The sequence below is a fragment of the Gallinula chloropus genome, assembly GCF_964237585.1.
Source record: "Gallinula chloropus genome assembly, chromosome: 4".
Lineage (NCBI taxonomy): Eukaryota > Metazoa > Chordata > Aves > Gruiformes > Rallidae > Gallinula > Gallinula chloropus.
This window is the reverse complement of record NC_140088.1, coordinates 67,225,030-67,251,296: the sequence shown is the minus strand read 5'-3', so window position 1 is coordinate 67,251,296 and position 26,267 is coordinate 67,225,030. Positions and strand designations below refer to the sequence as shown.

General features: G+C 43.4%; 1 protein-coding gene across 2 annotated transcripts in view; it reads right to left on the bottom strand.

Moving 5' to 3' along the window:
• Positions 1–943: 943 nt before the first annotated feature.
• Positions 944–26,267, bottom strand: part of GRID2 (glutamate ionotropic receptor delta type subunit 2) — a gene marked incomplete at both ends in the record, with an annotated part of 718,543 nt that continues 693,219 nt past the window's right edge. For both annotated transcript variants that reach the window (XM_084263639.1, XM_084263640.1), the window contains 2 exons: positions 944–1,366; positions 5,495–5,735. In XM_084263639.1, the coding sequence (XP_084119765.1) occupies positions 944–1,366; positions 5,495–5,735 (664 nt within the window). The remainder of the gene's footprint in view (positions 1,367–5,494; positions 5,736–26,267) is intronic.

Here is a 26,267-nt window from a genome sequence, read left to right as displayed (position 1 = left end):
TAGCTATATATACATGTATATATATATACATACCTGTGTGTATATATGTATATATATATATGTATGAGATACTAATTTATTTAACACAACTGAGGCTTCTGCCATATGATACAGTTTACTGTACATAAGAAAAACTTTTAACACTGTACAATCACATAAAGGTCATATGCACTGTTGCAGTGCAAAAGTAGATTTAACTGTAGTTTTACTGGCATAGTAATGGCTTTTTGTAATCCTACAAAATTGCATTCTTGTATTATGGGGCCTGAACGGTCTTTTAACATCATTTGTTTTGCTTGCTGCTTTTTTTTTTTTCCATTTTTGCCTTTTTTTTTTTTTTTTCACTTTTTCATTTTTTTAAACTGCAGGGTTTGCCTTTGGTCCACAGTTAAAAGGACACACAGCAGTGGAGCGCTGACTGGATGCAGCAGAATACATGAAAAGGACTTAAGTTATTGCAATTATAGTAAAAAAAAAAAAAAGGCGTCGGTGGCGGAGGAGCAAATGCCCTTCTGTAAAGTAATCCTCAGGGGTTTTCTTACGCATTAATCGCTGCATGTTTCCTATATTTGAAGTATATGAAAAGCCTGAAGTAACCAAAACCTAACCTGGTGGTAAACCAAAGAGTAAGCAATTCAAGTAGTAAAGTGAATAAGGAGAGACAGGGGAGACCAGACTGAGAAAGCAGAGGAGAGGAGGAGGAAGAGTTGTTGCTAATAATCCTCATTCTTAAATAAAATTAAAAAAAAAAAAGAAAACAAAAAACCCCAAACCAACCCCAAACAGAAAACAACCCCCCCCCCCCCCCCCAAAGAAAACGCCCTCAAAACCAAAAGATAAGGAAAAGAAAAAGGGTTACATCCATGTTAGTCCCACAATATTACAGCTGCTCCTCGCAAAGGGAGTCCTACAAAAGAAACAGTGAAAGAACTTGGTCTGATGCTCAGATGGAGGTGCCTCGGTCTGGGTCACTACCGATATTCAGCCCCAGAGTAGGAGTCGGTTGGTAAGGGATAGATGACATTGTTTTGATGGGGCTTCTGAAAAAGCCACCGTTGGGTGCCCTGTGCCTGAAAGGGCCAGTTCGGTGCTCAGGCACGCTGCCGAAGGAGAAACCTGAAGCAGCTTTAGCAGACAGTGTGCGGCTCAGAGTCTGGATCTGTTCTGGTATGAAGGTGGTTGTGGTGATGTGAGTGTTTCTGAAGTCACTGATTTGCTCCAGTGCCTGACGCGTGGGTAAAGTGTCAATGTCCAGCGGGGTCAAGTCAATCGACGAGGTGGAGAACTGTTTATGGGGACTGTCATCGTCTGTGCAGAGGCTGTTCACGCGCCTGTGGAGGTGCTCCAGGTCGATCTCCTTGTCGTCCTGGGGAATGAGAAAAACAAGAGGCACCGTTCACCATCGCCGTTTGTGCTGGGTTGAAGCTTCACAGTGAGATCAGTACTGCTCGGGTAGCACAACGCACAACTACGTCTGGCTGTTGGCTGACAGCATCTCTGAAAGTCACCAGAAGACACCCCCACTGCCTGAAGCTGGATGGGCTGAGCCAAATGGAGGCAGACCCTTATCCCGCAGCTACCTTCAAACCCTGAATCCGAACAACGAAACTCCAAGTGCTACCGGTTGGTTTCCGTCAGGAAAAGCCAGGCTCAGAGTTAGGTGGGTTGGATGAGCAACAGCTGAATTACAGTAAACTTTGTGCCATGAAAGCAAAGCATAATCTCAAATGCCTGGGATGATGCCAGTTCTTCAACTCTGCAGTAAGGACTAAATTTGGATGTCAACATGGGACGCTCTAAGGGGTCAGGTTGCTGTCTTTGTTAGTGTTCATCTTCTCAGGGTTTAAGGAAGGGCCAAAAACATCTCAGATTGCTTTTTGCCTTTGTAATACAAATTGCGGCATAGAAAAGCTGAGCTTCCAGACAAAAATCCAGGCACTGGTGACTCACTGACATCACACAGAAAGGAGTACACCAGGCAATTTTGTATTAGGATGCCAACAGAGGGATTAATGCTCCCCTTGCCTAGGAAGAAGCAATTCCATCGATTCCCATGGAATTATGCTCCTGTGGGTGAGAAGAAGAGAAGGTGGCCTGGAGTGAATATTATAATATATCATCCCTTCTCTTACCTCTGTGTCTTTTCCTGCTTAAATGTCTCCTCCCAGAGAGCTCAGTTAAACAGGATTTAAATGCATGGAAGTTAAAAGAGAGGAGATAGTCCTGGGTGACACAATAAATCACCTGTATGGTATGTACGTATTTCTACTGAACTGCAAAGCTTAATTCAAAGCGGCATTAAGCAAACACGTACGGGGGTATTCCCTCAGCCTAGGTAGCACAGCTCATTCAGAACAAAAATCGATTTCAACTAACCTTAAAATTTACCTTAGTGTCTGTGAAATCTACTGGCTCTTCCAGGCCACTAGAAATATCTCACACTTTAGGACCTCACAGAGGATAATTAGGCAGCCGATAGATGTGCACTGATGACTTCCAGCCTTGATTACTGCAATTCAATGACTGGCTTGATCCAGAGCTCCCTGAATCAATGGCAAAACTCCTAGTATACCGAACAGGCTTGAGATCCCTCCTTTGTCTAGGAATGAGGTCAACCACTCTGAAAAAGTCCACACCTAGAACAAACTGCAGGAGTTCATCTACTCAGCAAAATGGATCACCAAATATTTGCACTGGTACCACGCCGAACACAGAGCCTGACTGGAAGGAGACTGAGAGGCCAGCTCCCCTCCGGGATGTTACCTTCCAAGGGCAGGGACAGGGAGACAAGCCAGGGGAAAAGGGGCAGGGAACTGGGCGTCAGGGATCTCCCAGGGACTGGAGGATCGCTGACCACAGAGGCTTTGGTTTGAGCTCATCACAGGAAGGGAAAAAATGCAGTGCTGGTTTCTCAGACTTAGCTGTCTAGAGTTTATTCACATGTGGACATAGACATGGATGCACATAACAACCACACGGGTGACACCAAAACCAAACGCATTCACCAAACGCTCTCTCCTAAAGACTTTGGAGCTGCATACAGATGCAGGAGAACTGGGGCCACATTGGAAGCTAAAGAAGTATACAGAGGCTCCATTAGCGTGTGCAAGTCATGACTATGTCTCTGAGGGACAGTCCTAAATATCCCCCCTGCTTCTTTTTGGTTGGATTTTGGTTTTGTTTAACTTTGGGATTTTTTTTGTTTGTTTGTTTTTAATTCTGAAAAAAACACACAAACACTTTGTAATTTAAAATGCCAATCAAGAAAAGATTGGAATTTTATGACTTCTGAGCCTCTATAAGTTACTCAAAATATTCCTCTTTCTTCTCTTACAGAGATGCATTTGGGGCTAGGGTCAGACCAGTGAAAATATATAAGCGGTGATATTCTCCCATGCTTAGCCCACAACCCGATCTCCACCCAATCGATACACCAAAATGAGACCCACTCACAGTAAGATTGTGCATATCTCCATAATATGATCTTTCCTCTTCTCTCTTGTGTGATCAGTAGTGAAATATTCAGCAGTTTTCACATTTAAATTATCATCAGGCTTCAGAGTCAACATCCCATTGAGATTACTGGGGCGGTTCATACTTCTCTCAGAGCTACCGTTTAAGGCTGTCTGCAGACTCAGGCAGACATCATTGAATGGATTACTTCTGGCACGCGACCGAAATGTTATCTTCGCAACCATAAGACAATTTTTTTCAGTATAAATGCTTGCATTCTGGAGCACAAGATGGCAGCCACCAGGAAAAAGGGTTGGCTTGCTGACCACAAACTGGCCCAATCTGACCCCCGATTCTGGACTAGTGGCCTGGAAGAGCCAATGGATTTCATGGAAGCTAAAATGAATTTTAAGAAAGTTAGTTAAGATGTATTTCTTTGCTGAATGACCCCCACATCCAGGACAGTGGGGGCATTCAGCACGTACGTCCACGTTAAACTCAGTTTTGAGCCAAGCTTTTCAATTTAGCATTGAGATGTAATTTTAAATGCTAAGATGATGACCACGTAACAAAGATCAAGGAGGCCAAATTATACCATCTGTGGAAAGTATACACTTGAATTTGCTTTGTTTGAAAACTGAAATAGGAAATTTTACAGTCATATAAAATAGTTTTTTTCTTTTCCTTTGTTATTTGTTTTCATGTTTTGCACCAGGTAAATATGAAGTATGAAGTTCTGAAAGTTTGGGTAAACAACAGGAAAGTAAATTTTAGTTTTTTTAAATAATTTACCAGTAGAAACTATATGGTTTCCATTAATGAGAAACCCAGTTTAAAGAGTAGAGTTTCTTTTTCTTTTTTTTTTTTCTTTTAGTAATGGTCTGATCCAGATCTTGAACAAAAAAAAAAAAAAGCTTGGGAATTAAAACAGGCAAGAAAAGATTAAACGTATTCCAACATCAGTGCCAATGCTGTCTAATCAGGTAGTATAATTAATCCTGCCTGATTACGCAGCATTAGATTAGCAGGAATAAACACAATGGAGAAACTGCAGAGAAGGTGAGACCACTGCACACAAATTAACAGCAATACCCCACAAGCTGCACAGATGTGTCTAAGCTACACAGATAGAAAAGCTGCATTTGATAGCGCTACATTAAAATTCAGATTTAGGTTCAGCTTTGGGCATTGCTGCCAAGTACATTTTAATAACTTCTCAACAACCCTCCCCCTTTCCCTCCCCCCCGCCCAATGTTTTTCTAGCATTTTGTAGAGCTAAAGACTTAATAATGCAGGTAGGAAATTTGTTGTAAGACCGCATGAGGCTCAGATGGCTGGTAAAGGGATGGGTGGATTGCCATGGTTAGAAAAATATTACACGTGCAGGTGTAGAAGAGAACTAATCTCTCCTGTACAATAACGTATCTCCCAATGGTGTCCATCCAAGACTTTCTAAAACAAATCACTGGTAAATTTCAGAAATAAGTCTGGCCAGAATCTGAAAAAAGTGTAATGTACTCTTGCTTCTCTGGACAGATTAAATAACGAGAACTGAAGTTCATGGGAGTCTCAAGAGGTTAACATTTCTGAAAGTAGGGACAAGCTTATTTAAGAAGCTAACTGCTGATTAAAGGGCTAAACTTTGCAAATCTACTTTGAAAGACTCAGTCGCTGAGCTTAGGGGATATATTTTTCAAGAAGCAGCCAAGAAACCTTTTGCACTTACTGGTGAGAATTAGCTCTCACCAACGGGAATAATGAACTAAATATTGATGTATTAATAATGTACTATTCTACAAGTAACAGTTGTCCTTTACTTAGAATAGTTTCATATTTATACATCATGTGTATATGTTTTCTGTCATTCAAGCTTTTCCAGAAAGAATAAAGATATCTTTGAGGAACAACATTTACCTTAGAAATCAGGAAGCTAAGAAAATTTATCGGCATTCAATTCCCCACCCTTTCTAATGCAATAAAGTCAAGGCAGTATTCTTTAGGGTGCATGAAAATTCCCCAGGAGGAATGGAGGGTCTAATACCTCTTTTGATGGAACCCGTGAGCCTTTCCTTTTATTCCACCACGTTTCCAACATTGCAATGAAACAGGATAGGACAATCCCAGCAGCGAGGATGCAGAAAACACCTGCAAAACTTTTTATGTCCAGGGCACCTCCTTTCTGTTTGGTATCCACAGACGAGTAAAGATCACATTGACCATTCTTCGGCCACCACTTATGCTTCAGTATGTCCATGTCACCATTCTGCTGCAGCTCCAAAATCCTTGAGGAGAAAGCACAGAGTCAGGGGTTACAGTGGGGCAGTGGAGGTGGCACCTGAGAGCGTGAGCATGTAATCTGACTACCTGCAACCTTCTCGTGTGTCTCGGGAAGCCAAGCAGCTGATGAACCCAGACCGATTGATTAAAGAAAGCCAGAATATGGGGTTGCCTGTAGGACCAAGCATGTGGATATCTCTGCCCCACTCTAGATACAGAAAAGCATACACAAGTCGCTCTTTCCTTCTTTTAAGATCCTTAGTAAAAATGCTTTACTTAATATACCGTATTTTCTTAACTGGCTTTACTATAGACAATGTCAATTGACTTTCATAGTGCATTAGGTATTAGACAATATATATTTCATGTTTTCATTGCTGGAGGAGACACATTTCAATAAGAAAGAAAAGAAAAAAAAATACAGGAGAAACTCCAGTTCAGGTGTACCACAGGATACATGTTGCCTTACTGTAAGCTGATCTTTATCAGGTTGCCTACTTGCTGCTTGGGAGAGAGAGCAGAACTGTATGAGTTGCAGCCAGTAAAGATCTCAACTTGTCTTGCTCTGGGGGAGCATGCGACCTGCTGGTAAGCGATTTCCATTCTTTGCTGCAGAATTCCCTTGTCCTTGCACCCACATACCCAGCTCAGCACCAAAGACTTACTGGGCTGTTTGCTAGGCCAATGTATTTTGTGAGACTTCCCATGGGGTGAACAGTTTCAGGAATGACAATTTTGTTTGAAAAAGATTTTCAGATTTAGCTAATTTATTCCCAAGTGGGGTTTTTAAAAACAACCAAAAGTGACTAGAGTAGCAGCCGGGTGCATCTCATTACCCAAAATAAAAAAATTCAATTTCAAATTACATTTAAAAATAATAAGAGGGAGAATGTTTTCCTTCATGGAATAAATTTGTCTTTCATTTCAGTATTCAAAGGTAAACAATTTCTCGTGCAATCATTTGACACAGCATGCAAAAAATCCAAGTGCACACAAACCAGCAGAGGTCTGGGATGTTGCTACCAGAGACTGAACTGCATCCCATTGACTCAGCACTTCCATAACAGCTCAGCACAGTGGTCCACCTCAACCTCAGAAAAATACAGTATCATGAAAAGGAGTCTGAATGCACCTCAGAAGCCCAGAGTGACAGCTCTATACAGAGGTGACTCGATCTCTAAGGCCACTCAAACAGATAGTCATGTCAACGAAGCCACTAAATTCTCTGTGGCATCTCCAAAAGAACAACTGCTTATGCTGTGGTCCTATCAGGAATGGGGGACTTCAGGCAGCCACCAGTGACTTAAATTCCAGAACAGCTCTGGAGTGAGTTTCTGCTTCCTACCTAGGAGTATGTCCCACGGCTGGGATCCCAATGTTTTCTGAGAGGAACTTCTTGTCCACCTCTGTGCTGTCCCAAAGGGAACAGTGTGCTTGAGGAACACACTGCAGTTGATACACGTGGTTCTGGAGATGCCAGAATGCCCTTGTTTGTATAGATTTGTGTTTATAAGAAGTGGGACAAATTCTGTGCAATGCCTGCTGACAGTACTCAAGGCCCAGCCCTGGAACGCAGCAAACAAGGTCTGCATTTCCTGGATTTATATTTAGAATTGCCCCAAACACAATGCCAACTTAGGGAAGCCCTATCCTGAAGCTTCCTGAGTGGACCAGGATAAGTCAAGGACAGGAAGACTCTCTGTTCTGTTGTCATAAGACATCCATGTTCAGAGGAGCTTTGAAGTCATGGGGACCATACGCATGATTGCTGTTGTTGCTGCCTATTGGGAACATATAGAGAAGCTGGAGTGAGACCCAGTGACAGGAAGAGATGTAACTGGGACAAACTGGAACCTGAGTAATTCTGACTAGATAAAAGGAGAATGGAAGAGATAGACCAGAACAGAGAATTTGCAGTATCTCCGTCATTGCTGATATCCAAGGGCCCACTAGGCAACGCCAGGGCAACCCGACCAGACCTGCTTCAAGCACAAGGCTGGGCTGGAGACACCCAGAGGTCCTTTCCCATCATAATTACTCCTCTGCAACCTCAAACATAGTCCATACACTACTCCATATCACACATCCAGCATGTACAGACATAACTCACCGTAATTCTGCTTCTCCCCGCCCTAGCATCCTGCATTGGGACTTAGGTCAGTATTTGGCCAAAATATTCCAGTCTGTCAGGTTAGCAGCATATAGTCAGCATTAACAGAACCCCTTTTTTCTAAGTTCCTGTGCAATAACAGAAGACTGATTTTCAGTGTAAGATCCAAACATTTGGCATACGTGTTTTTATGGTTAGAAATGACCGTGCTATCTATACAGCGCAGTAATGGAACAACTGTGCAGGGCTTATTTCTTCCAGCAGCAGCTCTAATCCCTGAGCAGGGCTATTTTCTCTCTTTTATTCAGCCAGTAATAGAACAAACCATCCAAATGATTGCTCTATTCTCATTAATTAAATGATTCTTCGCTTGTCAGTATAATTCCTGATTACACAAGATGTCGTTTCAACAATAGGCATTTGCATAAAGACACTGAACTTTGGCTTGTTCCTTAACGAAGATTTATTCCTAATTGTACTCCTGGTAATTATTGGCAATTTTCTTTATGGATGTAACATATAAGTTCAATTATTTAAAGGAAAACATAAAAATAGAAGCAGAAAGCTGGGATAGTAATTGCATCATTACAGGGAAAAGCTTGAGAAATGGAGAGCTTATAATGAAGCTCTGTAATACTGCAACTGAAAACAGATGTTGAGAGGTAAAATACATATCAAGAGAAATTTAAGAGCGTGAATATCTAAGTATATTAACCGAGTACAGAGGAAAAAGGAGATCCCGTTTCTGTTTTACTTAATGAACACTCGGTTTCTGAATTCACCCCTTCGTGGAACCAAAGTGATAGTTAACACAAGTTAACGCTTCCAACCTGTCCTCAAATGACGAAACTTCCTAGTTTTGTAGACGTGAAAATTGTAGCACGGCGGAAGGGAACTTTCTGCAGGCCTGCCCCCATGCAGGCACAGCTATAGCCGAGCTTCCCACACGATGGCACTCTTTCCATAGAAATACAGGCATTCCCCGCAGCTCCTGGTTGGGTCCACTTCTGCAATCTAATCAGATCCCCGTTGGGTGGCAGACGCTACAATCAGTTTGATATTTGATTTTCGATAATAAATGAGTAAAATAATAATGGATTAACCAAATGCTCTGAATGATAACAATGCTGCAACTCCAGCAAGCATCGCCTCTCACAAAGCTCAGATCTTTGCCACTGAACTTTTTCTTTGACAGTTCTTGGCACCTTTGAGCCCGCTGCCTTGACATGGAGCAGTATTGCAACACAGAAGCCAGTAGTAAGAGTGGTGGAAAGTAATAAGTAGGGTGTGTGCCTTCCTGCTGCTTTGAAATGCCATAGTCTTAAAAACCTTATAAAAGAAGCTTTATACATTGAAATAATCTGATTTGCCTGAAAAATACAACCTTTAAAACTTGCTTATAGATGGAGTGCAGGCCTTAATATATTTTTTCCTCTGGCAGGGAAACTGTTACCGTAACATTTTTCAAGGCAACGACATGAAGCTATTAAGCTGCGCAAAAGAAAATGTCCGCATGCACTTTAATTTGGCCCTGAACTCCCAGTGCCAAGTGATGTCTTGCAGATATAAGCACAGAAAACTAAACTGTCTGTGGTTTCCAAATCTGACAGTGATGTGAACAAATCCTACTGAATCAATGGGAACAGGTCTGGATTCAACTCAGTAACTACACGCTTTGCTGCTGGCAGTGAAATGTAATTATTCCCACAAAATACCCACAGATAAAAAAACCCCACCAACTTACTATGATAGCAAGGTGCCACAAATGCTACAGAATTGAGACATCTGTGACAACACTTTTTTTGATCTTTTTTTATTCTGAGTTATCAGTAGCTAGCAGGAGATGTGACAGGCCATTTACAATGAGATCAGAAACATGGCATGGCCTGAGATGGCAAAGGTTACCGAATATTGGCTTCCTGCTCCAAGAATGTGTTATCCAGAGGGATAACTTCACCAGCAGCAGTGACAAGGAAGAGGAGATGATGAAGTGCTACTCTGGCTCTCGTGTCCTGGATCAGGCTGCTGCAGAAAGGTGTGCAAAGCCGTGCAATGAATGCCTGCTGTCGAAAGGGGGAGGAAAAGTGAAGAAGTAAATAAATAAAAAGCTACTTGTATACCTCAGTGGCCTGTGCCTTGTGCTGGCTCCTGGGTAGCCCTTATGGGTCACATTTGTGAGTGGTTGGTGCCTGCAGATAGGGCCAGTGGGATGAAAAAGCTCAAGTAACTTCTCCAGGGGCCAGCCAAGAGTCAAACTCCTTGGGCAAAACCTCCACAGCAGAGCTTTTCTAACAAAAATCTGCTGTCAAGTCTTCATAGTATTTGGCTCTCCTCTCATAAAACAAGATATAGAACTAAACTGATTTGTGACCATCTTTCAGTTACCAAAGTAGACAGGTAGGAACCCACAAGAAGAAGGGTTTTTTTTGTTGTTTCAGTGAAGCGACTCCTTAAATCAATTCATGGCAGTAACTGGAGTGATGCCAACTCCTGTTGCATCTCCCTGAGTGGGCTTTACGTTTTGGCAAAGCTTGTCAGAACAGCATTTGCAGGTGCCACCTGCAAGGCTGGCACAGGGCTTTGGTGCTGGAGAGGGATTGCCACTGCCCAGCCAGCCTTGATGCCTCCTGCCTGGGGAAGAGGCAGTCCCAGCCATGGGGAGGGAAACAAGGACCAAGGATGGAGACAGTCATATAGGAGGCTCTCAGGGGTACTTTTTACCTCCTTCCCTGTCAGCAGCACCTCATTGTCTCACTGAGACCTGATGATTTTTCATTAGTTTGACCTTATCCTTGGGGCCCTGCGGCAGACGCATGGTGATGCTCAAAGCCTTGACTTTGATGCTATCCCAGTGCCAACAAATATTGTCATTCCTCTCCTGTTCAACAAGTCACATTTGCATCATATTCCATCCATGAATCGTTATGAAGCTGCTCTGAGGAGCGAAGGATGTATCTGTATTCATCTACAGGAAGGAAATATCCCCGTGTGATTTTGCCTTGCTCAAACACACAAATAAAGAGATAGGGAAAGGTCAGAAATAAGGCTCAGAAGTCTTCAGAGAGCTGGTGGGAAGGTGTTCACTCAGAAACGGCAGTTGCCCAGCACCAGCTGCCCTACCCAGGTAGCCATCCCTAGCCTAGAATTAAAAGGGGCACCTGAAAATTGAAAAATACAGCCTGGAGGTGAAGGTGATGTGGGGGGCTGAAGGAGGTGTGGGAAGGTGTAGGGCAGAAATAGCTGTCCCAAGGTGGAAGAAAGAGGGGGACAGTGTCAGTGCCTGCTCCCAAGTGGCCTGAGCCAATGTGAGGAGAGCTTGCAAAATGAGCAAAGAATCTGGAGGCAAAGAGATCGTAGCTATCTATCCCTGTCTTCCCTTTCACTACAGGTCTTGGTATCTGTAAACAAAAATGCTGGGTTTGGAGAAACCGTTTGCAGTTTTCCTCTGTGTTTGGTTTTTTAAGCCAGCACTTTAATGAGCTGCCAATCATGGGCTCCACGAGAGGAAATTTTTCACGCCAGCCAAATGCAGCTTGGGCTGCCAGATTAGACGAAGCCATGCTCCCTCTCCATGCGTTCCCACCACTTAACCCAGGAAAAGAGTGCCCTTGGGTCCAGCTGCAAAGCCTGTTTTCTGGCAGAGACTCTGAGCAGATTTAAACCCAACTAACTTGTGCCCCATAAGGGCGGGCAGGTGGTTGCCTTCTGATCTGCCTCACGGCAGCACTCAGCATCAGGCTGCTGTCACTGGGAAGTCAGTGTGCAGAAACAGGGATAAGCATCTCACCTTCTAGATACGACAGAAGAAGCAGTAGTAAACCAGACCTGCTGTTCAGCATTAAGGATTTGCATAGCAAACAATATTAAAAGAGAGAAAGCAGCTGAGCTACTGTTTTGCTCAGCAATAAACCATTAACTTCAGAATATGCAGTGCTCATTACTTAGATCATCCCATACATTAGTATCACTTTGTTCAAATTAGTGAACTTCTTTTTACTTAAATCTGTTAAACTTACGTGGACACTGTTGCAAATACAGAAGGCTGAACTTAAAACAGCATCTGCAGTAATACAAAACGAGATACTTATCATATTTATTACATAACAATGGTGGAATTTTGTAAGGATGGCTCTGCAACAGTTTTATCTAAGTCACGTAGTTTTGCTGAATGCTAACAATCCAGACAACTAGAGAAAGGCAAAAATAAAGTTATTTAAGATCTGCTGCCTACTTTTAACACAGCAAAAGTTAAGGTGAACTTAAGTGGCTTTTCACCGCTTAGGTATCTCCCGCTCAGGAGAAAGCAACAATAAAAGTATTAGTACCTATTTGTAAATCCCAAATGACATGAGAACATCTATAGATAGTTGCATAAATATTGTGAGCTCATTAAACTCAGTGCTGTTATGGTAAACACCGAATTAATTCATTATGGTGAGTCATGGTACGTTGCCAACCTTATTAAAACGAAGAAATGTACTTTCAAGGTACGTTGGCTCCTGTGCACAACCTGCGTTCCAGTCCTGTTTTAGAAAATGACTTGAAAAATGGCAGATACAAAGCTTTATAAATAATTCAGCGCTTCGTGGCCGCACGCACGCCTGGGGCCTAATTTTCCTCTGGCTTTTATTAGAATAAACCAAAAGCAGGCACAAGCATGTGAAGGCAGGGGCAGCTCCTGGGGTCTGCAGAGGAACAAAGCAGACACTTGTATGCTCTCACTCCCTGCAACAGCCCTGTACCACCTCTCCTTGGTTTGTACTGGGAAAAGCTGTCTTGCTAACTGTCCTGCTTCCACCATCATCTCCGAGATCCAAAGACCAAGCGTGACGTTGTATGTGATTGCCGTGGCATGGAGATAGTGCTGCTTCCTGAGATTATGCTTTCTGTACACTGCTGCTTGAGCAACGCCAGAGGCAGCCAGAAATGGTGTTTTGGCTCTACGAGGAGACAGTATGATTACATACACGCTACTCAAGGATTTGAGTCGCAGGTCCCAAGCTGCATGTAACCAGATCAGTAGCTTGCTTCAGAATCTGACTGGAGACCTGTGACTAGTGGTGTTCCCCAGGGCTTGGTGTTGGGTCCAGTCCTGTTTAATATCTTCATTGGCGACCTTGATGAGGGAATAGCATCCACCCTCAGCAAGTGCCAATGATACAAAGCTGGGAGGGGTGGCTGACACGCAGGAACACTGCGCTGCCATCCAGCGAGACCTGGACAGGCTGGAGAGCTGGGCAGGGAGAAACCAGATGTGGTTCAATGAAAGCAAGTGTAGAGTCTTGCATCTGGGAAGGAACAACCATTTGTTTCAGTACAGGCTGGGGGATGACCTACTGGAGAAGAGCTCTGTGGAGAAGGACCTGGGGGTCCTGGTGGATGACAGGTTGGCCATGAGCCAGCAGTGTGCCCTGGTGGCTAAGAGAGCCAATGGGATCCTGGGGTGCATCAGGAGGAGTATAGCCAGCAGGTCAAAGGAGGTGATCCTCCCCCTCTACGCTGCCCTGGTCAGGCCCCACCTGGAGTATTGTGTCCAGTTCTGGGCTCCCTGGTATGAAAAGGACAGGGACCTCCTGGAGAGAGTCCAAAGAAGGGCTACGAAGATGATAAAGGGCCTGGAGCATCTCCCCTATGAGGAAAGGCTGAATAAGCTGGGGCTGTTCAGTCTTGAGAAGAGAAGACTAAGGGGGGATCTAATTAATGTCTATAATTATCTTAAGCAGGGGATGCAGGGGGAATTAGCCAGCCCCTTTTCAGTGGTCTGTAGAGACAGGGCAAGGGGCAATGGCTGCAAGTTGGAGCACAGGAAGTTCAGCACCAACATGTGGAAGAACTTTTTCACAGTGAGGGTGACAGACTGCCCAGTGAGGTGGTGGAGTCTCCTTCTCTGGAGATATTCAAGACCTGTCTGGACGCCTATCTGTGCAATATGAGTTAGGGAGCTGCTTTGGCAGGGGGGTTGGACCCGATGATCTCTCGAGGTCCCTTCCAACCCCTATAATTCTGTGATTCTGTAACTGAAATAATTGCTGATTTCACAAAAAATAAAAATAATCAGGAAATCTTAATGTCCAAAGTCAGCAGGAGTTTCATCATGAACTTATGGACAGCAGAGACTATAAAGTATGCTTGGGAACCCAGTCCTTCTGGATAGGCTGTGACAAAAGCAGCACTTTTCTGTATCAGTTCAGGATACCTGAATTAGCTAAAAATAGGAGACTTTTTCTCCCCAAAATCTCACTTGACTGAACATTTCCTCCAGCGTCACTTGTCAACTGCCCCCAGCCTGAGAAGCCCCGTGGTTAACAAGTCACGTAAAGAACTGCTCTCCTGCTTAGCAGGAGAAAGCAGACAATTGAAAAAAGTATTTGAGTTTGACTTTTTTTACTTTTCCTTTCGCCCTAACAGTGGGACAAATGGACACCTATTTTGGTCAACTACCATTTACCCTGTTTATTCTCAGATTTTTTTTGAACAGAAAGTGTTACACACTAGAAGTTTTCATTAAGAAAACACCAAAATGAAACATTAAAACATTTGTCTTCTCCTTCAAGGAAAAAAAATTCTGAAATAATTAGATCATAAGGAATAACTTTAACTAATCTCTTTAGGCCATCTGCTGATGTACTTCTAGGAAGGATAAATAACTAGGAGTTCACTGAACCTGACCTAGCACTGAATGAATATGCAAGTCTCATCTTCAACTAAGAAGCAATTACATGAAAAATCAAATTACTAACTTGATTAATCCTAAGAGCTGTGATGACCAGTAAACTTTAATTTTTATATATTGCATATGCTTAAGCTGCCTTTAAAAGTCAACTGCTCATTACAGATATGATGACATGGTCTTTGCTAGCATCAATGTTGGGCTCCAATGAATTGGCAACAGACAGTATGATAGCAAGCCAAAAAGATGAGAGTGAGCTGAAAAGATGGCAAGTCCCACAGAGACCCTGAGCATATCTGCAGTCAGAAAGGGAACACCTTGGGTGGTCTTTGAAAATGTCATCATCATTCTTAAGCACACTGTGATATTTGGGTTACTGGGTACAGGAAAAGATCTTTCATTTTAATGTAAGAATCTGGAAGTGATCATCTTTGCTTGGAGTCATGCTTCAGGCGGTGCGAAGTCTCGTCCCTATACAAACTACTGACACGTTTTGAGAAACAGAAGACACATCAGCCACATTAAGTCCTGTTGACTGACAGTTTAGAACAGCTCATTTTTAGAGAGACCTAGGTGGCACCCACATACTCCATACTTATTTGCTATGCACTTAAGCAAAGATGACAAAATATATACCTGATGATTCACCTATTTTTTAAACCGTTTGCCCAGTGCCCTGTTTAGGCCCTTAAAAATTAACCCCAAAACATTCCAATTTTTCTCCTAGATAGTGTTTAAATGAACAATTTAAAAATATCATCATTTGGACGATAAAGAACCCAAACCGTTAGTTTAAAGCTATCTCCAAGGTGAACAGAGTTGTTGTTAAAATAAGAGAGGCTAGACAGATAAATACAGAGTCTGAAGATCAAATCACAGTAATATGCTTTGTGTCTGAAATTTGACATTAAAAAATATCTCAAAGGCTTTTATCTCTGTGATACTTGGTTACAGTAGTGAAAGCTTCCAAGATCCATCCCCATCCAGGGTTATAAACATGCTAAAGTTTGAAACCAGCACTTCTGAACACAAACACTGCACTAAACAGCCTTATAGATTAATGTCATACAGAAGAGAGCATCTCTCTGAACGAGCCTCTGGACACTGGAAGCGAAAACATTTAAGGTATCCCGTATGATATATAAGTGCTTCAAAATTTAATTCATAACTTTGATTCATTCTCCCAAGAAAAAACGTTTCATAGAAGAACCATTTCCAGATACACCCCCCAAAATACTTTCTTTCTTTAAAGCCTTTTTCAAATCATACTAACGAATACTCTCCAAACACACACAGCAGTATAGCGGCTATCTGAGGATGCCTAAGGAATTGCCACAATCGTGCCTAGGAAATGATGAGAGTCCCTGCAGAGTTTACAGGAGGCGCTAAAGAGACACTGAATTCAACTATCCTTAAAAAAACCCTATCAACCCATTTCTTCCTGCGGTTTGAGAAACATCACTCCTGCTGTTTAGGCTAAACGTGTGTCAACCCATGCTTCTGACACGAGCCTGGCCCTAGTTACAAATATCCCTGCTGGAGATGACAGCCCCTGTAAACATCGCTTGGCTGCTCTGGGGCTCGGTCTGCCTACTCCCCCTTCCAAAGCACACCAGGTAAGCTCTCCTCAAAGACACAGGAGACCACGTGTTTCTCTACCTTGATGAGCATTCAGATCTTTTAATGCCCCCCAGGTGTAGAAGGAAAGGAGAGATCGAGCAGTACAGCCTTGCAAGCAAAGCAGCTGCCTGTCTGCTGTGCTGCATGCAGCCCTAACTGAGGAGACGCGCTCCTGCAGCCTTCCATAACTGCGCTGCTCTTACTTCTGGGGAAGAGAAGCTAGGAATGGGTCTAGTCACTCTTTGCCAGACTTAGCAATTGCCTTCAGTAATGCACTGGCATTCCAGACTGCCGACCGTAGATTTTCTGCTGACATCAGAGCCTTACTGACAGGTTCTGAAGGCAGGGCATCTTTCGGTGCCCTTGCAGGGCTAGCAGCAATACAGAGAGGTGAAGCAGCCTGGCACAGAAACCCTGCTAGATGCCGGGGGTTACAAAAGTTAATAGCTAATGGTTTATTGCCCACCTTCCACTGCAGTGTGTGTCCTGAGGGGCTGCAGTCTGCTTTGCGTGGTGGGAATCAGGGCTTTTAGCAGCACGGTGTTTACTTGCAGGATCACAGTACGTGAGATTTCCGTATTACAGAGAAGTGCCTTGGAGTGCTATTCACTCCAGCTAACAATCTGCGGGAGGACGAAGTGTTTATTCTGTTAATAAAGACATCTCCCAGGTAATGCTGCAGTTTCTCAGGAGCCGCAGCCAACTAGCTTAGCTGTATCCTTGTCTCCCAAACTTTTCCTAATCAGGTCCTCTGGTCCCTTTTGCATTGCAATAAACAAGGGCTGAACCTGTTCATGTGCTTCATGGTCTTCTTTTTTCTGGCCTCTGGGTGTTAGTGCTCTAGAACAAGGGAGGACAACCCAGATCTACCATTACTTCTGCTGCTGCAGAAAGCAGAGCAGAAGCAATTGGCAGGAGGATATGAAGCTTTTCATTTCACCTCATGCCTTTTCCCCCCTCAAATCTAGCCCCATAGTGTTCACACAAACATGAAGGATGTCTGTTGTGTGCAAAACAAGTTTGTCATGCAGAATGTGTGGGCAGTAAAGCCACTAGCGCACCGATGTCTTCTCTCAGAAAGCCCAGCCAAGGCAGAAGCGAGAGGAAATCACTGCTTTTCTCTGCAACTAATTACTCTGGGCCAGAACCGAGGCTTTTCCATAGAGTAAGAAGAGCAAAGAAGAGAGTAAATAGAGTAAGACTAAGTTCCACTGGCAAGAACTTACCCCTCTTATTCATTTTATTTCTAATAGTTCTACTGGCGTGTCCAATGACCTCTCAAATAGCAAGTGTAGAAAGGCAGAAGTTAGAAATGATATGAACAGGAAAAGTTTCAAGGTGTAATCACAAGCTTAATTTTTAAATGGAATGTTTTGAAAAAAACCCCCCACTATCAGCTTCCTGGCAGAGCAATAATGCTGTCTGGGTTTCTTTTTTTTGTTTTTGTTTTTTTTGGGTTTTTTTTGTACTTTGGAATGATTTTTAAAGAATTTGACATTGTGACAAAATTTAATAATGTTTCATGAAGAATTCAAGTCCACATGGTTAAACAAAGTAGTATCTTTCCTAGTCAGCTAGACTGGGTAACGGCACACTTACCCTCTGTTATTGCACCTACTGTCACTTATTTTATAAAACGATTAATCCCACTTCCAGTTATGCAACTTCTACCACCCAACTCTCAGAGAAGGAACCTAGGGAGGGCTAAGCAAACTTTTCCTTCCTTCTCCCTGCCCTCCCTCTCTCGTAGGCACAGCCCATGGATCAGCTTCCCACAGGGGCTGCTGGGCTGGGCTTGCTCCTGCTCTCCCAACGTTGTGCCGCAGCAGACTGGGATAGTTCACTGCTACTGATAAAAAGCAATGCTAGGGTTTGCCATGTAACATTACAAAAGGTCTCCCATCATTTTCCTGTGCTTTGTGCCAGATAAACTGCAGCTGAGAGAGATAAGCCCAGAGATAAAGCTCTCCCAGTTGCCATTCTACCAACTCTCCTCTGCAGGATGCCGGTGGCTTTGGAGGGAATTTAACAATTTCATAGTGTAGGTCAAAGCAAAGCAACTTGGCACTGAGATTCAATACAGATAACCTAGTGAGCCTGCTCTGATGGTCTGTGCGTATCTTTTATCAAGGGCACGAGGTCAGATTCTGCAGCTTCTTCTTGACAGCACAGAGAAGCAACCTCCTTTCTGCTGGCAGAGGCAGATCCAAGAGCCAGATGAAGGCTCCTGCTGCTGCATGTTGCTCTAGTTCAGGGCATGGGGCAGGTGTGGTGACAACCAGGTCCCATCAGAGAGTCTCCTTAGCAAGATGTGCTGCAGTCAAAAGGAGAGTTTGGAGGAGAGATATAAGAGAAAAGGAGCCATATAAAAAACAAACAAACAAAATATTTAGAGGAAGAATCAAGACTACCTCAAATTCTCTTGAAAAGCTGCCTGGCAGGAAAGATGGGAGTGTGAAAGGCAGGATATTACCAGGTTCTTGGTTTTACCCAGCTAGTTCACCTGTCTTTACCTCTGTGTCAGATTGAAAATTAGGATTCCACCGAATGGCCCCGTCATCACGCTGCAAATTCACAGCTGCAGGAGATGATGCACAGTAAATCACTGTCCTCTTGCTGAGAGCTGCCATAAATAATGCCACAGGAGTTCTCCCCTGCAACCAGCAGCTGTCTGCAACTGCTAGAAGTAGAGCTGTGACGCAGCCCCCAGGTAGGGAATGGAGAGAAGGCAAAACAGAACAGTCTGAAAAATAAGATCCTGGCATTTATCATCACATTAACTTGTAAGCCTTTCACAATATTTATCTCTTCTCTCCCACAGGAGAATTTCTATAAGCAAGTTGTCATAACTTCAGACAAATTTCAGGAATGCAGTATGTTAATTTTCTGAAAGTGCCTAATCTTAAAAGTATTTTCATTAGTGGCAAGTATTATCATTCTGCTCTTAGAGAGGAGAAAGCTGAGGCAGAGACCACGAAGCAGGCACAGCAGGATCAAACCTCAGCTGCGCGGTGGAAGCAGTGGCTGTGCCCAGTCCCTGCTCTCTCTGCTCCCGTTCGCAGTGAGCATTTTTACCTGTTTTCCTAAGAGAAAGGCGGGGTGGGGGCCAGGGCTGGGAGGAGAAGGTGAGGAAAAAGAGCAGTCTGGCAGGCTACATGACAGGTGGAAAAGGCCAAAGATGTGAAAACCATGACTTCTGAGCACGCAGCTGGCTGACTCTGTTGCTCAGCCTTTCCATCAACGACAGCTTTTGAAGGCTCGTGCTGCAGCGCAGCCCCTCTCTCGGCGGTTTGTAGGTGTTTCCTACCATGGCCCCCTGGTTACTAGCAGGGCAGGCTCGGCCCAGCAGGGAACCCTGAGGTGATGGGCTGCAGGAGATCTGGAAGGGGCACAGCTCTCACAGCAGCTGGGCAGTACTGCAGCCCCTCTACAAGCTCTGGAGGGATTAAAACAGCAGCAGTGGCCAGGAAACACAAGGGAGTGATGGAAGAACGGACAAAGATCCTTCTCTACGCTTCCAGCAAAGCTGTAACATGTCCCAGCTCTTTCTAGCATCACTTGGCACCTTGAAGCTCTTCACCATTCACAACTTGCTTAGAGTGCTGTCCTTAACCACAATTCCTTCACCTAATTTGGGTCAGACCTTGCAATTACCCAGACACGAGCTCTAGGGGGACGTCTCTCTCTGGGAGCACTTGACTGAAGAGAGAGACCAAGGATATATACGACAGTACATCAAAGAGTCATTCCTTCATCTGGAATTTAATAGCTAAAAACCCTAATCAGATTCATTCCTCTCATCCTTGGCAAAAATTAGGAGCAGGGCTTTGTGCAGTCCACTCATGCTGCAAGATTCATAAAACTACGATGAACTATATTAAACAGTTTTAATTAGGATTTTGTTAATCATCAAGCATCTGGCTAAAGTTTCCCTTGAATATTTTTCTAGCCAGCATGGAGGGAAAGTGGATTTGCCAGAGATCTCTAATACCTTTTTAATTTTTTAATAAGGATGTACCCAACCTCTGAGAGCTGGTTAAAAAAAACATTATATATATATATATATATAGACAAAGAAACAAGACTTCGGGAACATTCAGTAATGGCTGTGATTGACTGTGGAGATAGTGATGCTAGAGGGAGCTCTCCATGGAGATTGCTATATGAATATTTAGGGCTGAGCAGATTGCAATGAGGTTTTTTTTGTTTAAACTAGTTTCTAATTCTGAATTCAATTAGAAGATTTTTTTTTCTTTCAATCCTCCCTTTTTATTTGGGCTTCAGGTCAAATTGGATGTTCTGACCAAATTTCTCAGAGAGAAAGATACACAGAATGCAGGCAAACTGGACTCCTACCCTGTTTGCTCAATTCAAAGTAAGGATTCAAAGCCAGATCTCCTTTATGACAGGGATTATCAGGAAGAGAAGTCATGCCAGAGACAGTGATAAGAGACTCCTGCCCACGCAAGTAAACCTTAAGTTTAGGAAGCTACAACAGGGTGCAGGAAAATCAGATCCAGGAATCTGCCTGCACTAAGGAGACCTGTAAGCCTCTGGAAAAAACAGATACTGAGACTTAGGTTTCTCATTATTTTTCTCTTCTTTGCATCAGACTTTGTTTTCCAGCCATTTCTTCCAAAAACTGGAATTAAATACCCAGCCCAGCATCTCTCTGTTGGAGAGGACCACCTTCAGCTACATTGCTGTTGGACTGGAGCCTGCCACTCACCACCCTTCCTGGCACAGGGAGGGCACGGACGCAAAAAGGCAAATCTCATCCATGCTGCCTGCTCAAGAAAAACTCTTGGTTAGAGAGATTATGGAGGGCTGGCAGCAGCACTGACTACTTTTCAGAAGGCACTGCAAGCCATCTGCCTCTGGAGACTTACTTCCTTTCCATCCCCATCTCAAGATGAGCAGAGTGCCACAGCTACAGAGATCCCACTAGCAACGCGTTGAGCACAAGGCTGTACCTGCACTGTGGGCATGAACTGACACCTGAGAGCGTGTAATCATGGGCTGTGCCTTTTTATCCCATCATTCCAATTACAGCTGAAGGGGATCAAAGCAAATGGAGCCAGCTGCAGAACAGGGCAGCAGAGGTTCTTCCTCTTACTGGAAAAAGAAGCCAGTACAGCAAGGTGGCAACTGATGCAAGAGGACAGGGAAGCATATTGTGTTTTAACGCGGCTGCTAGCAGAGGGGAAAGCTGGGCTGGGCAGTCCAGCACAGACTGCTTTGTCAGACAAAATAATACTTAGACCTGATAATTCTTTTCTTACACCCATTTAACTTTAGAGAATGAATACTGGCAAAGCAGATGGTTCTTGTTCATGTCTACAAGAGGAGCCAGGTTTTACTTATTTTCCTGACAAGATGAGCCACTTAAGTCTGTGCACATATATGCAAACTGAATTAATATTTAACAAGATATACTATGGATTTTTTTTAAACTTACTTTTAGTGCAAACTTTGAGTTTAACTAGGTTTCAAGTGGAACCCTTCAGAGTTAAGAATGAGGATTATTCTTTTTGTTTCTGTTTCTTAAATAAGAAATGTGAAGACTTGCCAGCTGAAGGCGGGGGGGAGTCAGTAGAAAAAGAGATTCACATTTAATTTTAACTTAGTTTTTGGAATAGACTATATTTTCAGGTTTCCCTTTTGTAATTTTTGTTCAGAGGACATGAACGTGTTTTATTTTTGGCACTATTATCTGTCTTTCTAGCCCTGTGCCTGACTCTGGGGCTAGGAAGTGACTTTGCTGGTTAAATGACCACATTACAGTGGCTTCTGGGGTGCTTCAACTTGTTTATCTGCTTAGATTTGGAAGTCTGGGGAAGGAGGGCTCTGCATGCAAAAGTGAGATTTAGGTTCACATGGTTGCTTGATGTTTTATGTCCAGAAAACATGTGAAAGAACCTCTATGGTCCTTTGACATGCTGATCCTTCACATTGTAAGAGCCACTTCCCTAAAATACACACTGAGAAAGGCCAGTGAAAATTTCAGTCTGCATTGTTATGGGGGAGAACCACCACAGCATCGCTTTGAGATGCTTGAAAACCAGAGAGGAAAATGAAAGATGCATTTTCTTTCCTTTAAATGTATCCCTTTTGAAAAGCTAATATCAGTTTTTGGTGGCTCAGATTCACCATTTTGGGGTGTGCAGTGCTGTAGATGTTCACTATGTCGCTTCAGCCTGAGAACAAGGGGATGCAATATTTTCCCATTTACCTCATAATATTACTTGGCTTCTACTTTATAGATCTCAGATTAAAAAGGAGGCAAAACAGGTCACACGCAAAGCCAGGAAAGATTAGAGGATAAAGGGTTTATGAGCTGAGGCTGAGACATGCAATCATACTTTTAGGAAAAAGAGGTGGAGGTGGGACATAAGCAGAGTCTGCAAATTCTGGGCAGGTAGCAGTGCAGCCAGCGGAAGATGGTTCGGATGGTGGAGATATCTGGGTGGCTGAAGCTGAACATTTATTGTTCATGCTGCAACACGAGAAGGAAATCCTGGTGAGGGATGGGGGGATGTGCAGCACTGTCCTCCTTAGCTATAGGAAGATGCCCCCAACTTGGGAGGGTTAGTGCACTAAGGGGGACACAGTGCTGGCAGATTAATGGTAACAGGGGGGCAGGGACTGGGAGATGGGGGCTTCGGTCAGTCCCTTGCAACTTGGTTTCCCTCTCGGCTGGGGGTGGGGGGGGGGGCATTCATTCCACACCCTCCCCCTGCTGCACCGTGGGGTCTCACCCACAGGAGATAGTCCTCCAAAAACTTCTCCAACATGAATCCTTTCCCCAGGGCTTTATCTATTCACCAGCTGCCCTGGCGTGGGTCACTGCTATGGCGGGCAGTCATAAATCACAATGTCTCTCAGTCCCAGTCCTCTGTGGGGTCACCAGCCTCCCCCAGCAAACCTGTTCCGGTGCAAATCTCTCTCTCACTCATCTCTGTGTCTCTGTTTCTCTCCATGGCTGCAAGTGCTGGCAGGGGCTTGTTTCAACGTAGGGTCACAACATCTCCTCTATGTCTCCACCTGCTCCATCCAGCATGGAGCCCCTCCAAGGGCTGCAGGTGGGGTCTCAGCCTTTTCCATGGGTTTCTCCACGGGCTGCAGGGGCATCTTTCTCTCCGGCACCTGGGCTGCCTCCTCCCCCGCCCTTTCCCCGCCTTGGTGTCTGCACAGCTCGTTACATCTTCTCACCCCCTTCTCCGGTGGCAAAATGCAGCTGCTTCCGGGGTGTTTTCTCCTATATGTGATTCTCAGAGGTGCTGTGACTATCTCTTGGGCCACAACTTTGGCCTTGAATTGCTCATTGTTTGTAGTTTAGGCTGGCAGAAAACTCTAACTGCTGCTTAAAGAAACCGTCTCAGCAGCACAGCCTCACAAAACTGCAACATTAACTCAGAAAAATTTCATCAGCTGAAATCACGTAACTCAGAACAAAGTTGTCATTTTGCATGTTTGGAAATTCATTAAGAGCATCCTAATATATTGGGTGCTCAACTGGCTCTGGGCAAGGAGATCTGTAGCAGATTCTGAAGATATGGCATTATTTTACTCAGTTCATATCCTAACAGAAAGATAATTAAAAGCATTTCTCTGCTACATTTTCTCTGCAATGTCATCAGTACTCAAATTCTCTAACAGGATTATCCTTTTAGAGAGGAATATAGATTCTGTCCTTTTTAGATTTTGAGCAGAAATGTGCTTCTCCTGGGTGGAGTAAAGGCTTGGAGAACATAAGGTTAACTTTGGCCACATGTCCTGGATGAGATCTCATGGTTTGCAGAGGACATGCAGGATGGAAGATGCATGCAATCCTTAAGCTGTAGTTTTCAGTTGGGCAGCCCTTCTGATCAACAGTTGCTCCTGAAAGGTTCAAGAGCAGTTTAAAAAAGAGGGAAACTCTTTTGTAAAGACAGACTTTGAAGGACCCATTGCTAGCAGGGTAAGAAAACTCACATTCATGACTACAAGAAGACGATGTGACAGCTATGAGGACCCTTGAAAAACACTGAAGTGACTAAAAATATGAAGCTACTTGAAGATTCTTAGCACTCAAAAATTTGGAAAAGATGTTTTGTTGCTACTAGCTTGTTCTGGTAATCAACATCACCACAAAGCTGTTTGCTCCCAGCAGACTCACATGTCCTCCAGATGGCAGAAAATGTCCTGTCTGCTTTCTTGGATGGAAGTGGGACAGAAAAGAACAGCAGCACTAAAGGGCAGAGCCAAAACTGCCCAGTAGTAGCTGTAACATCTGTAACACACTAAATGAGAAGTTAGAGTTGTTGTATGATGTGTATGAAGTATACCCCTAGTCCGCCACTAGAAGAAGAAAGGATCATTTGATTTGGTCAGAAAGGTGACCAACGCTATCAATACAAAGGCTGCCCAAAGAACTGCAGGACTTATGGAAGCATACTAGTGGCTTTCACCCAGCACATATGGGTGGCACAGCCATGGCACTGTCATGGATAGAGATCCCATACTGGAAACTCAAGCCACTCACCTCTGGCAGACCCTCAGATATGACATAAACAGGATTTCTGCTGTCATCAGGGATAAAGACAATTTCAGGTGCAGTGCAGTAAACCTAACGAGAGAGGCCCCAAATTTTTTTTTCACTTAATTTTAATGAATTAGGTTTTTCTCTCAGTTGTCCACTTCAACTTTACAAGATGACTTACAGCAAGGACGTTTCCTTTTCTGTCAAGAATGCATCACCCACCATAGACTCATCCTTGATATGGACAAACCGTATCAAGGATTTATTTCTGATCCTAAGCACTGCTTGGGAAAGTAGTTGCAATTCTCTTAGTTTATCAATGTTAAAAGAAAAAGAAAAAAAGAAAAAAAAGAAATTACCTTCTCAACATCTCTTCAAGATTCTCTTTGGTTAAAGCTATGTATAGTGCAACATAAAGAGGAAATCTAAATATTCTGGGCAAATGTCAAGGCACACTCTCAATATTAATGATCCTACACAATGCCTAGTGTCAAACGTGACAACGAAGGCAGGATTTACTACTCAGAGTGCAAATACATAAGCCACCGTTAATTCAAGTGCTGCCAGTAGCTGATCTACTTAGTGTAGAAAAATTACACTCTAATGTGAATCAAAATTTGAACTATGCAAGATCAGCTTTCAAAAAAATACTTGAAAATATAGTGCTGCAATGGTAAAACAAAACCTACCAATTGTGTTTTCAGCACCCATCTTTCCAAGAAGGCAGTTTGGCTCAGTTTTTGGTAATTTTCACTCAGTATTTTATTCATCATGGTGGCTTGTGTAACATCAGTTAAAACAAGGATGCCCATACTTGCAACTCCTCTTTTTGTTCAAATAGAATGGCCTGTACTTGCAATTCCTGTTTTTGTTCATGCACTTGCAGTCATGGCTTCTTCACAACGTTTTTTCCCTAGGAATAGGTGTAATATTTCTGAACATTACCATCCATAGGTGAAGAGCTGGCTCTGTGTTAAAGATTCAGAAGTAATAGCCAAGCAACAGAGATTCACTTCTTTACCAGGGAACAGCCATCCTGTGCTCTCATATAGGAGAGCCTGATTTGCAACTTTGTTGAAGAGGAGGCAAAATAATGCAAAGTACAGATCGATCTTTTATTCTGAGCTGCCAGGGGAAAACACATTTCCTCTACAAAAATGTAATTCATTTCAGAGTTTCTATGTCCTCATTCAAATACAATGAATAACCAATAGGCTATATCTACTTTCCTGTCTTGATCCATAAATATCATTATGGAAATTGTTTCTGCAAAAGAACTTTGTCTAAGGAATACTGGAAAGCTTGACTCTCAATTCTAAAAATCTGGGTTCAAATCTTGGAAATTAAAATTAGGTCTGTATAACGTTGACATAAATGACTTCCTTTTTTTATGTACTATAATGACTTAAAAACATGCATCTTCAAAACTGAGAAGGTGGTCTCCTAAACCACAAATCATGACTGGACATTCTTCCTGTAGGCAAAAATCTAAGTTCTGGCAATAAGTAATGCTGGTTTTAGAAAGTAAAATATCCCATCAAACTGTAATGCTATCAAGACTGGAAAGGATCATCCTGACAGCATGGTCTCCTGCAGTAAATCCAGCCGGTGCAAGA